Consider the following 12,548-nt stretch of genomic DNA (forward strand, 5'->3'; position numbering starts at 1 on the left):
CCGGACGAAGTACTCAATGAACACTTGCTTTCTTTGAAGCTCTTAAGTAGAAGCGAAAGAATCAACTTCTCAACCTCTGCCATACTGTCGAAAAACACCTGACTTCTGAGTCGCTTTTTTGCGTAAGGGAAAGTTATGAGTCGACTCCTCGTCCTCCTCCTGCTGATAGCTGTAGAGGTTCGTATGTGTCACCGTCGGAGCAACGGTTCAAGGACTTTGAGACCTCGCAATCATCCAGGTTGGTCCGCTGCAAGTTCATTGGCATAATTTCATTTTCCTCAGGAGATAAACCAGCAAGATACGAAGGTTGTACAGAGCAGTCTTATGCCCGCTTACAAGAGTTTCCTGACTATATAATCTGCAAATTTATTCCCCACCATGTGGCTGTATCCACGGATGAAATACAAACAGATACTTAGATGCCTTATGGACGCCAGCGAGACCCAACACTACCGCACGGTATCCAATTTTATCACATTGCTGACTCTCATGCCTTTAAGGCGGTCTGGCTCTCTACATTGGTGTCTGAGACCCTACTGTCCTGGATCTGGCGGGCTACTCTCGTCGTAGCGCCTCTTTCGCAGCCGACCCCTGCACGAAAATTACGTTGAAAATTTCTTGAGGTGTGCTACCCACTGCGTCTGACACAACCCTCTGTTGGCTGCTCTTTTTATCTAGCATCTTTCACTAGACAAGTTAGTATCGATCGAACGACTGCGTTGTACATGCCATGAATGATATGCGACGGCAGTCCCCAGCTCCTTCCCAAAACCCTTTGGCGGGTGTAGTATGCTGCCACAACGTTCTTTGATCTCACCTGAACATTCCTTTTCCAGCTTAATTTGGAGTCGAGAGTCATGCCAAGTTATTTGGCTTCAGAAAGAGATGTATCGTTATGCCGTTGCGCCTCACTAAGTTAAAGAAGAGAATTTTTGTTGTTCTTGTGAATAAGACAAATTCCATTTTTATCGGATTTACTCCTAGCCCGTTTTACCCTGTACATCTCGAAATACCGCAAAGTGCTGTTTTCATGAACTCGCTAATCATTGGCTTGTATGTTGTGTTCAAAATCACTAAGTAGTCGGCATATGACTACGCTCAATTCATCCGCCCTAAAGATTTATAGAATTTCATTAACTATCAGTATCCAGAGGCGATAACTCTCCGGCCATAGGGGTGCCTGTGGAAGCGATTTTACATAATGAACCCATTGCCGTTGCGTTGGCGAGCCTACTCCTGAGCAAAGGATCGATCCATGCAGCTATAGAGTTTTGGAAGGCACCTTCAATGTCGTCACTGAGAATATCGAGGTCAAATTATAACGAAGTCCAGTTATTGCATCACTTTATGATTAGTTGTCCCTCTCTTTCGGGGATAAGACGAAAGTACTGACTATCATACCCCCCTCAGAGGCTTATAGCGCCAACTTATCATGGATAGAAAACAAAATTATGGTACAAAAACATACCAAACAACCATTAATTTTCACCCACCTGTTGACAAGAACCAAGCTTGTGTTGAGCTTGAATGTCTGAATATATTAGCCACCTGCAACTGATGGTATGTTTATTGCATCTATGTATGTATGTATAAAACTCTAAAAGAAACCCTTAAAAGTTCCTTGGCAACGATTGTCCCCGTAGCTAAGTGAAATTAAATAAGCACAACAGAAAATTTTCCTCTTGAGGCGCAATAAAGTGAAACTTTTGCAGGAGTAAAGATGCAAATGTCTTTAAACTAAGAAAATTAATAATTCAAATTTTGTAGAAGGAAGGATTTGAAAATGCAATTAAAGTATTTGCGTACGTTATTGGATGGACAGGTAACGTCTAAATGCCTAGCTTTAGTAACACTCAATAGGCCGGATTCATTTTTTAAACATTTTTAAATATGCCCTTGCAGGAGCAACTAAATCGCATTGCTGGTCTTTCATGGTCACCAAATCATCAAAAATTGGCCGTCGCCACTGCTGATCGTCATATTTTATTATTCGATGATGCGGGTGAGCGTCGTGATAAATTCTCAACGAAGCCTTCGAATTCAGCAAATGGCAAAAACTCCTACGTTATACGTGGTCTTGCGTTTAGTCCAGACTCCACCAAATTAGCTGTTGGACAGAGTGATAACATCGTATACGTTTACAAGTTGGGAGAGTCCTGGAATGATAAAAAAGTTATTTGTAACAAATTTCCACAAGCAAATGCAGTTACAGCTTTGACCTGGTTATCGACTGGCGCTATTATTGCAGGTGAGTCAATAAATGAGCAAACGAACTTTAATAGTGCGCACTTATTGTGATATGCTTAGGTGGCTGATATCCGGTCTAGGCACAGTTTTGCACTTATGCCTATTGAGTAATTAAAATACCACTAGTAGGAGCTCTAGTGTTTTTGTGGCATAAAGGAATAGAAAAAATATTGGTTTATGAATTTATGTCGGATTCTGTCCAGGACGGTGGTTAAAAAAGTATCCAAGCTTTATCCATCCCATCCTGATGCAGAAAACTGCGGCACAAATAATGCATGGGAATTCCCATTCTTCCCTGTACGTTCGCCTCATAAAGTCGCCTATTATGAGTCGTACCAGCAGAGAGATGAACATCCAATCTGATGAGATGAGGGACATGCAGTTTTCTTTTGTAGCCAGACCTGCTTAGTCACCCTTCCAAAATATTACTGCGCCCATCTGACGGTTGCTCACAAAATGAAGAGCAAAAAATGGCCTTGGGTCGATTGGCTGTTACCCGGAGGATCCCTATATAACATTCAAAACTTTACTGCATACACCGACCACCACCTAGACTCCTATCAGAGATACAAGTTAAGGTCACACACAATTATAGACCCAGACAGACTTTTGGAATGTTGAACAATTAAGGAAACGGTGAGAGTAGTAATAGTTTTTTGGCGCTGTATACATCCGAGCCGAGGCCGAGCTTCTGTGCAAATTTTGGGTGTGCTACATTTTAAGTAGGGGATCTATGGTTAGTTAGTTCAGCACTCTACCTCCATATTATGACGGCCGCCCGGAGATGGTAATGGGCCGAATTAATACATAAGTCTATAAACACTATCCAGACGTATCTGCACTAGACCCTATCAAACTTTCTCAAAAGTCTAGGAGCCTTCAACAGCAATAGAAAGAAGATCAGTTGCAGCAAACTTGCATAACACGACTCGAAAGTTGCATGGATCGATTTTATGGTCAGGACTATTGTCGTCAACGAAACTATGATCGTGGCGTGTAAAATCATTACTAGTGGCATCCCGCAAGGAAGGTTGTGTCGGTTCCTCCATAAATAACTTGACTTGTTATACAAAGATAAAAATCGCCGAAGCATATAATCGTCATTTAATGATGATGTTGATTGTTCCAGGATGGCATGGTTTTAGCTCACAAATTAAAGATCCTTGTTGCTGCCTGAAAGGCATAAGAATCTTATTTGACATAATTGGAAATCATACGGATGCTTCAAACTTCACTGGCGTTTATAAGCATTTTCCTGTCTCCCTTTCCAGGTTTCCTGGAGAGCAAAATTGCAAATAAGATGGTTCGGAAAGGCTTCGAAATGCGCATGAAAAAAAATGGACGGCTGCGTATCTGCCATGTATGATTTCCTGAAAAAAGTGAAGTATGCACTGTTAGAGCAATAAAAAATACACTGTTAAGGTTGATTTGAATGTCTCAAGGTCATTATGACTACGTTTAAATAGAGAAATGCCGAGTTGCCACCAAACTAAAATGTGGTAGAATACTCTCCGGCGTCATCACAGAAAATTGTGCTATTTCACCGATCGCTCGGCATATGCCTTTACTGGAAATTTTCCTCTGCATGAGCTAGTCGATTCATTATCTGACGGTTTTGATTAATTAATTGAGTTCCATCGTTCCTACTTAAGTTCCGGTGGAGTAGTGAAAAGAAATAACGCCAAGTGAAAATCCCAGTCGCATCTCATTAGCCTTACCTAACCTACGCACTTCCTGCGCCGAAATCAGAAGAACTTTAACTATCAAATCTGCAAATAGGGACTAGTTCAGCTCTAGCGTGGGAATAATATATATATATATAGATATATTGCTCCATAATTAAAATTTTTTATTAATTTGTCTCATTTGTAGGACTTGACGACGGTAAAGTGCGTGCGCTACATTGCAAAAGCAACAAATCCCAAAGCTTATATGCAGCAGACAGTATTTGCATCGCTTTGGCGTCCAATACCAAAGGTACTGGTTTTCTATCTGGACACAACGATTGCACAATCATACGCTATTTTATCACCGATGATGGGAATGAATCTTCGGGACGTTTGGTACAACATCCAGTACCACCATTTGCATTAGCTTGGTTACAAGGTGGCTTTTGTGCGGGAGGATGTGATCAGAAAATCGTATTCTACGATACTGTCGTAAGTTGGCAAATTTATTAATATTGAGATTAAAGTTTGATATGGCAGCGCATTTGCAGGGACGTCCACTGCGCACATTCGATTACACACGTAATGATCGCGAAATTACAGTTGCATCAGCGAGTCCTAATGGTCAAGCAGTTGCATTCGGGAGCTACGACAAGATACGTATTTTTACATGGAGTCCACGTTTGTCCGATTGGAATGAGAGCGCAACCAAAGAAATTAATTATTTTTATACAGTGACGTGTGTGCAATGGCGGCGGGATGGCGCGAGGTAAACTTTTTCGCACTACATCACATTTAAGAGCACATTTAACGTTTAGGATTATCACTCTTTAAGATTGGCCATCTCCTCTGTAACGGGTGCAGTTATCCTCTTTGAATCGGTTTTGAAACGCACCATATGGCAAGATAAGTTTGAACTCATTTTTGTAGCACCCAGTCAATTGTTGGTTAAGTCCTTGCAAGAACCCTCGGAGCAAATGACAATTGAATCGCAACTCGGGCTGGAGATAGACGATGTACGCATAATGGGTAAAGATAACTATTTAGTTGCACGCACGGAAGATTCTATGATTCTGTGTGATCTGACACGCAACCTTGTGAGCGAGGTGCCTTGGACAACATCGGGACGTCACGAAAAGTTTTACTTCGAGAATCCAAATGTCTGCTTGATATTCAATGTGGGCGAGCTAAGTCTTGTGGTGTATGGTGAAAACACGATTTTGGGCTCTGTAAGAACAGAGTTTGTAAATCCACATGTTATATCGGTGCGACTGAATGAGCGTGGAAATATCAAGTAAGATGCAGAGTCTTCTTTTGGTGGAATTGATGTTTTCTCTAGAAAAAATTACTCTTTTTATTCCAGAAATAATAAAAAGCTCGCTTTCTTACTCGACGCCAAAACCATTTGCATTGTGGATCTCATAAACCAGGTTATAATTGGGCAAGTAAATCATGAGACTAAAATTGATTGGATCGAATTGAGTGAGACTGCACACAAGTTGCTATATCGCGATAAGAAACTCAGGTAACCCGCACATCATTCATTTTGTAAAATCTTCTGACATGCAACTTCCTTTGTTCCTTACCTTCAGATTGATTCTGATAGATATTTACACGGGTAAGAAACAAACTTTGCTCTCCAACATCTCTTTCGTTCAATGGGTACCACAAAGCGACGTCGTCGTAGCGCAAAACAACAACAATTTAGCCATATGGTATAATATTGATCTACCCGAGCATGTGACATTAATGGCCATACGGGGCGACGTAATTGAAGTGATACGCGATGCAGTAAGTTCGGCGAGGCTCTTATGCTTATTTCCCATTTGATTTTTTTTTCTTACCAATAGGGACGCACCGTAGTGCTCTCTCAAGAAGGACCCGCAGAGCACACCTATCAGCTGGACGAAGGCCTTGTTGAATTCGGCACTGCGGTAAATGATAGCGATTTCGGACGCGCCATTCATTTTCTTGAGACGCTGGGTGATAATCCTGCCGCTAAGGCTATGTGGCATAATCTTGCTGTCATAGCCATAGAAGACGGGAATCTGCGTGTGGCCCAGCGTTGCTACGCCGCCCTCGGCAACGTTTCGAAAGCATACTATTTGAATGAAATGATACAAGAAGCAGATAAATTCGAAGAAACTACTGGCACTCCGGGTATTATGTGTCCAAAAGTGCGCGCAAAGCTAGCACTTTTAGGCTCCGACCTGCGCACGGCAGAACGCACTTTTTTGGAGCAGGGTGATATCGAAGCTGCGTTGGAAATGTATAAGAAGCTGCGTATGTGGGACGAGGCGGTTAGTTTAGCCGAGAGACGTGGCTATGGTGGTTTGCAGATGCTGAAGGAACAACAAATGGAGTTTCTTCTAACTACTGAGCAGGAGGAAAAAGCCGGGCAGGTACTCGAGGAACAGGGTGAGCCGGAGAAGGCGGTAAAGCTATATTTGAAAGCTAATAAACCGGCACGCGCAGCAAGATTAGCTATGAAGACGCTACAGCTTATGGACGATCAACAACTGATGTTGAAAATAACTGAAGGACTAGTGAACTACGGTCAGCTCTTGAAATTTCTTGAGCTTTTCCGCGCAAGTTTTATGAACTGATTTCTATTTACTTTAGAACTCTACGAGATGGCAGGTGACATTGCACTAAAACTATCACGGCCCGAAGCAGCTATGGGTTTATATCGCAAAGGTGGTGCCTATGCGCGTGCACTCGATTTGGCTCGTCAGGTAGCGCCCGATGATGTCACAAGCTTGGAAGAGGAATGGGGAGACTGGTTGGTTGTGCGCAAGCAGTTGGATGCCTCCATAAATCACTTCATCGAGGCCGGCGCAACACGGAAGGCGCTCGAGGCAGCCGTGGGTGCTAAACAATGGCGCAAGGCAGTTCAAATTGCAAAAGTGCTAGATGAACCCGAGGAAATTCAACGTCACGCTTTGGGTTTATCCAAACATTTGGCCTTTGCCGGTGATGTGGATGGCGCGGAAGACCTACTTGTACGCGCCAATATGTATAAAGAGGCTATAGAGCTGCTCAATCGTAACGGCAAGTGGGAACGTGCCTACGCAATTGGTGAGAAGTATTTGCAAGCTGAGGAAATGCATGATTTGTTCGTAAATCTGGCAGCTGCTTTGGAAGAGCAAGGTAAGGTTATGTAAGAGTTCTTAACACATAAATGACTTGGATATTTTTGGTTATGTAGGTAAGTATCGTGATGCGGAAAAGGTTCTACTGGCGGTAAATGAGCCAGATTTGGCTATCGCAATGTACAAACGACGCGAGCTTTACGATTCTATGATACGTTTGGTCGAACGTTTTCACAAGGATCTGCTGGATATAACACATCTCCATCTGGCAAGACAACTCGAGTCGAGAGGAAAATTTAAAATCGCGGAAGTACACTTTATAGCTTCAGGTGATTGGAAGTCCGCCGTACACATGTATTGCTCATCGGGTCGTTGGGAAGATGGATATCGCGTGGCCAAGCAGAAGGGCACAGATGGCGCGAGTAATCAAGTGGCTTACATGTGGGCAAAATCGATGCCGATCGAGAGCGCTGTGCGTTTGCTCAACAAACTCGCTTTGTTGGATACTGCAGTCGGCTTCGCTTGTGATTCTGGGCAATTTGGCTTCGCAATGGATCTTTGTCGTTTGTCGGGTAAATCAACGGATGAAGTGCATATGAAAATCGCTATGTCACTTGAGGATGAAGGCAAGTTCGAAGAAGCTGAAGCGGAGTTTATTAAAGCCAACAAACCGAAAGAGGCCATCTTGATGTACACTCATGCGGGCGATTGGAAAGCTGCGTTGAATGTAGCAGAATCACATTTGCCCGAAGCCGTCAATGATATATTAGTTGGACAAGCATCTGCTGCACTAGATACGGGTAACTACCCCGACTATGAGGCTTTATTGCTACGAGCTCAGCGTCCCGATTTAATTATTGATCATTACAAAAATGAGGGCATGTTCGATCAGGCTCTCCTTATAGCTGAAGAGCATTATCCATCAGCAATGAATGATTTGCGACGTCTGCAAGCACAGGAGCAGCGTCGTAATAATGAACATAACGACGCCTCACGCACTTATCTGCAGAAGGCAGCTGAGTTTGCAAAGCGTGAAGAGTTTCGCAAGGCAGCCGAATGTCTTATGCAAATTAATTCTACAAATACGGAAGATGCAACCACAGTCGAACGTGCGCTTATTCGCGCTGCTGAAATATGCAATCAATTTTTGGAAGGCAAGGATGCTATCGAAGTAGCAACGCAGTTGGGACCACGCTTACTACAAACTAAGCAAATTGGTCCAGCCGCTCAGCTTTATCTGGCTGCAGATATGCCAAAAGATGCTGTGGAAGTATTCATACGCGCCGAGCAATGGTCCAAGGCGCGACGCTTAGCCAAGGAATTGGATCCCGAGTTAATGGCTTACGTGGAGCAGCAGCAGAAGTCGAGATTGAAGACCGAAGGCAATGTAGAGCAATTAGCTGATATCGGTAAGTAGAATAGCTCCAACATGCTAATTAGCCCTGCTATAACAAATTTTTTCTTTGCAGACATCATGAGTGCGTTGGATATGTTGGCCGAGCAGGGTCAATGGGCGCGTTGCTTGGACAAGGCTAAAGAGGTCAATGATGCGATTGTACATAAATATGTCGCGCTTTATGCTGCACAGCTCATACGTGAAGGTGATTGCTTGGCCGCCTTGAACCTCTATCTGACCCACGGCACGCCTCCCATTGATGCCAATTTCAATATTTATACACGCATAGCCACGGATTGTTTCGCCTTGCGCGAAGAGCAAGCCAAGGATGATCAATGGCGAAACTTACGTGATTATCTTTTTCAACTATTGAAGTCTCTCCAATCCTCTGAGCACGCTCAGTCGCAAATAGTACACAATGTTGAGCAGTTCCTATTAATTAGTCATTTTTATGCTGTGCGTTCCGCTTGTAGACCAGTTCAGTCGTTGCAGCCGATTGCTACTCGCATTTCGATTGCTTTGTTGCGCTACACTGATATTATTCCTGTGGATAAAGGCTTTTATGAGGCAGGTATCGATTTGCGCAATGCTGGCCGCGAAGCTGAAGCTTTTGTTATGCTCAATCACTATTTGGATGTGTGCGAAGCCATTGAAGAGGGTTCGGGACATCTTGTTGATCATGCTGATTTAGCGGCTACAGATTTTCCTAGTTCGGTACCTTTGCCGATAGACATACATATGAAGAATGATCCCAATTTACACGAAGAGGTGCGTGAGTGGGTTTTGGCAATAAGCATGGATCAACAAGTGGATCAGGTACTTTGATAATATTTTTTTCTCTTGGTGCATCTCTTCTCCTGACATAATCATTTTTTCTTTACATCAGGTTCTGCCCACAGATGATCGTGGCTTATACGAGTCCGCTTTGGCACAAGATGAGCAGCCTTGCATATTGAGCGCATATCCTGTGCGTGTTCGTCAGCCCGTCACGTTTCAATCGTCGAATCGTCAAGCCAATCGAGATGTTTGGAGCAAGTTTACTGTTGCGCTTAAGATGTCGCCCGGAAGCAAAGTGGCTGACATAATCGCATTTGTTGAAAAGTGGAATGGTCAAGCCAATTATTCTATGCACTAAGCCCAAACATTTCTGTTTGGTTATAGGTTTAAGATTTTCATGATTCTTATCAAAAACGTATTAATGAAAACATATTTTGAGAAAATATACATTTCCAAGCTATCGATATATTAATAATTCATAAGTTATTCGTAGATCCGTGTGAGTTGTCGAAGACTTCAAAGAGGACAACACAGTAATATAAATTTTTCGATGAAAAATAGATTTCTCTGCTTTAATAGTGACTACTGCTGCATGGTTCACTTAGTGCGAAACGGCCAGGCGGTTGATGTTGTTGTAGCTAGGCTCCTCCTGTTTTATGGCTCGGTAGTTTACAACTTTTCTATGCAGGCTCCACGTTCGAAGCCTCTTTTTTGTTGTTGTAGAGGCAAAAACACTCCAAACACTTATTAGAATGTTATGGATTTAGTAAACCTTTTCCTAATAGGTATGCAAAGAATTCGTGGAATTAATATCTCCATCACAACTGATAGCAGGGGGTGAAAAGTATTACATCCGTTGTTGTTGTAGCGATAAGGTTTCTGCCCGAAGGCAGAAGATAAGTCAGCTTTGGGGAGTGTTATCGATGTGATGGTCCTTTGCCGGTTACAGATCCGGTACGCTCCGGTAACACAGCACCATTAAGGTGCTAGCCCACCATCTCGGGAACGATTTATGGGGCCACATTAAACCTTCAGGTCATCCCTCCCTCCTCACCACCAAGTTCCATGAGGAGCTTGGCGTCGCCAGCGCCTCGTCTGTTAGTGAAACAGGATTCGCCCAGGATAGGTGAGGTTGACAATTGGGTTTGGAGAAGCTATAAACACTGTAAATAAAACTTATGGTTGTTGTGTTTGGAATTTATAAATAAATAAATAAATAAATAAAAGTTTATTTCTCGTTCCCTTGGCTAACCGCCTTCATGCGCTCTTGAGTCTTATGTTTTCGTAACCTTCTGTCTTTCAGCGCTAAAAGATGTATGGGGATTGTGGTCACTGGTTCGTCTAGAGCCGAAACGGTGCTAGAAACGGAGGCTACTCTCAGAACTTCTGTTAATGTGAAGATGTTAGTAAGGTAAGAAGTTCTTAAGTGCGCGTGCCCACAGTTCAGAGCCGCACAGTTGCGTGGATAGGGCAATGCCCGTCAATGTTGTTGTTGTTGTTGTAGCAGTGATTCGCCCCACCTAACAGCCGCGACCGATCACAAATTGTCAGCAATATCCTCTAACGGGAGTCCTAGGAAACTTGCTGTTTCAACAGGGGGGACCATAAGGAAAGGGGTGTTAGAGGCGTTGGTTCCACATTACAATAAAGAAATGGTTGGTGTCATGCGGGGACACATTGCAAGCGGGGCATACATATTGTATGTCGGGGTTGATTCTGGATAGGTAAGAGATTAACCTGTTACAGTATCCAGAACGAAGTTGAGCAAGAGTGACACGCGTTTCCCTGGGGAGTATGCGTTCCTCTTCCGCGAGTTTTGGATACTTTTCTTTGAGTACTGGATTCACCGGGCAATTCCCGGCATAAAGGTCCGACGCCTGTTTGTGGAGTTCACCAAGGACCTGCTTGTGTTTTTTCGCTTCATACGGTTGGGTTCTCAGGTGCCGTATTTCCTCAAAATGCTTCTTAAACCCCTAGGTGGTGCTGGCTCATCAATCAGATGTCTGTTGGGATGCTCAGGTTTCTGGGTATTCAACAGGAACTGTTTGGTCAGCATCTCATTTCTCTCCCTGATGGGGAGTATTCTCGCCTTATTATGCAGATGGTGTTCTGGGGACATAAGAAGACAGCCCGTGGCGATTCTGAGAGCAGTATTTTGGAAGGCCTGTAGCTTCTTCCAGTGGGTAATTTTTAGGCTTGGCCACCATATGGGTGACGCGTAGCACGTAATCGGCTGGCTAATTGCTTTGTATGTAGTCATGAGCGTTTCTTTATCTTTTCCCCAAGTACTGCCAGCGAGGGATTTGAGGATTTTGTTACGGCACTGAATTCTCGGAACAATTGCGGCTGCGTGCTCACCAAAATGTAGATCCTGATCAAACGTCACACCCAAGATTTTAGGGTGTAGGACAGTCGGTAGCGTAGTGCCATCCACGTGGATGTTCAAAATGGTCGACATTTGGGACGTCCATGTTGTAAATAAGGTCGCGGAAGATTTGGTCGGTGATAATGCCAGGTTTCGCGAGGCGAAAAAACTGGAGAGATCAGGGAGGTAGCCGTTTATTCTATTGCATAGCTCATCGATCTGTGGGCCTGGGCCTGTGGCCATTATTGTGCAGTCATCGGCGTAGGAAACGACTGTGACTCCTTCCGGTGGTGAAGGTAGCTTAGATATGTAGAAATTGAACAAAAGTGGGGATAGGACACCACCCTGTGGCACCCATTGTTTAATTCTTCTTGGTTTTGATGTTTCGTTTCTAAATTGCACCGATGCCTGCCGACCACTCAGATAATTTGCGGTCCACCTTTTAAGACATGGGGGAAGGGTAGACCCTTCCAGGTCTTGCAGCAACGAGCCATGGTTGACCGTATCAAAAGCTTTTGATAGGTCTAGCGCTACGAGTACTATTCTATGGTGGGGGTTTTGATTTAAACCGCAATTTATCTGGGTGCCAATGGCATTTAGCGCGGTGGTAGTGCTATGGAGTTTTCTGAAGCCATGCTGATGACAGGCCGGCTGCAAATTTGCTTGGAAATAGGGGAGCAAAATGGCTTCAAGCGTCTTTGCTACTGGCGATAGGAGAGATATCGGACGATACGACTCTCCTATGTTAACTGGTTTCCCAGGCTTTAGTAGCGGGACCACCTTGGCTGTTTTCCATTTTTCGGGTATGACAAAGGTGGAAAGAGACAAGTTGAAGAAGAATGCCCGTCAATCGTTCCTTTCTGTTTTCTATTGGTCCTCCAATATTTGCCACCAACCTACACAACAGTTTTCTTTGATGCTATATTTCTAGAGAAAGTTTCGAGTCCGAATTTTGACTATATGTGATTATTTTTTAGGAGTTATCACTCTTTTTTCTCACGTCT

At 43.7% G+C, this 12,548-nt stretch overlaps 1 protein-coding gene across 1 annotated transcript; it reads left to right on the forward strand.

Annotated features, from left to right (window-relative positions):
• The first annotated feature begins 1,708 nt into the window (after nucleotides 1-1,708).
• Nucleotides 1,709-9,537, forward strand: Oseg2 (intraflagellar transport protein Oseg2). Its single transcript, XM_067757147.1, has 12 exons — nucleotides 1,709-1,822; nucleotides 1,903-2,248; nucleotides 4,120-4,406; nucleotides 4,466-4,683; nucleotides 4,750-5,208; nucleotides 5,278-5,439; nucleotides 5,507-5,705; nucleotides 5,765-6,470; nucleotides 6,537-7,064; nucleotides 7,123-8,415; nucleotides 8,476-9,218; nucleotides 9,289-9,537. The coding sequence occupies exons 1-12, from the start codon at nucleotides 1,784-1,786 to the stop codon at nucleotides 9,535-9,537; spliced, it is 5,229 nt and encodes a 1,742-aa protein (XP_067613248.1). The 5' UTR covers nucleotides 1,709-1,783.
• The last annotated feature ends 3,011 nt before the right edge of the window (nucleotides 9,538-12,548 follow it).

The sequence above is a fragment of the Eurosta solidaginis genome, chromosome 5 (genome assembly GCF_040869045.1).
Source record: "Eurosta solidaginis isolate ZX-2024a chromosome 5, ASM4086904v1, whole genome shotgun sequence".
Classification (NCBI taxonomy): domain Eukaryota; kingdom Metazoa; phylum Arthropoda; class Insecta; order Diptera; family Tephritidae; genus Eurosta; species Eurosta solidaginis.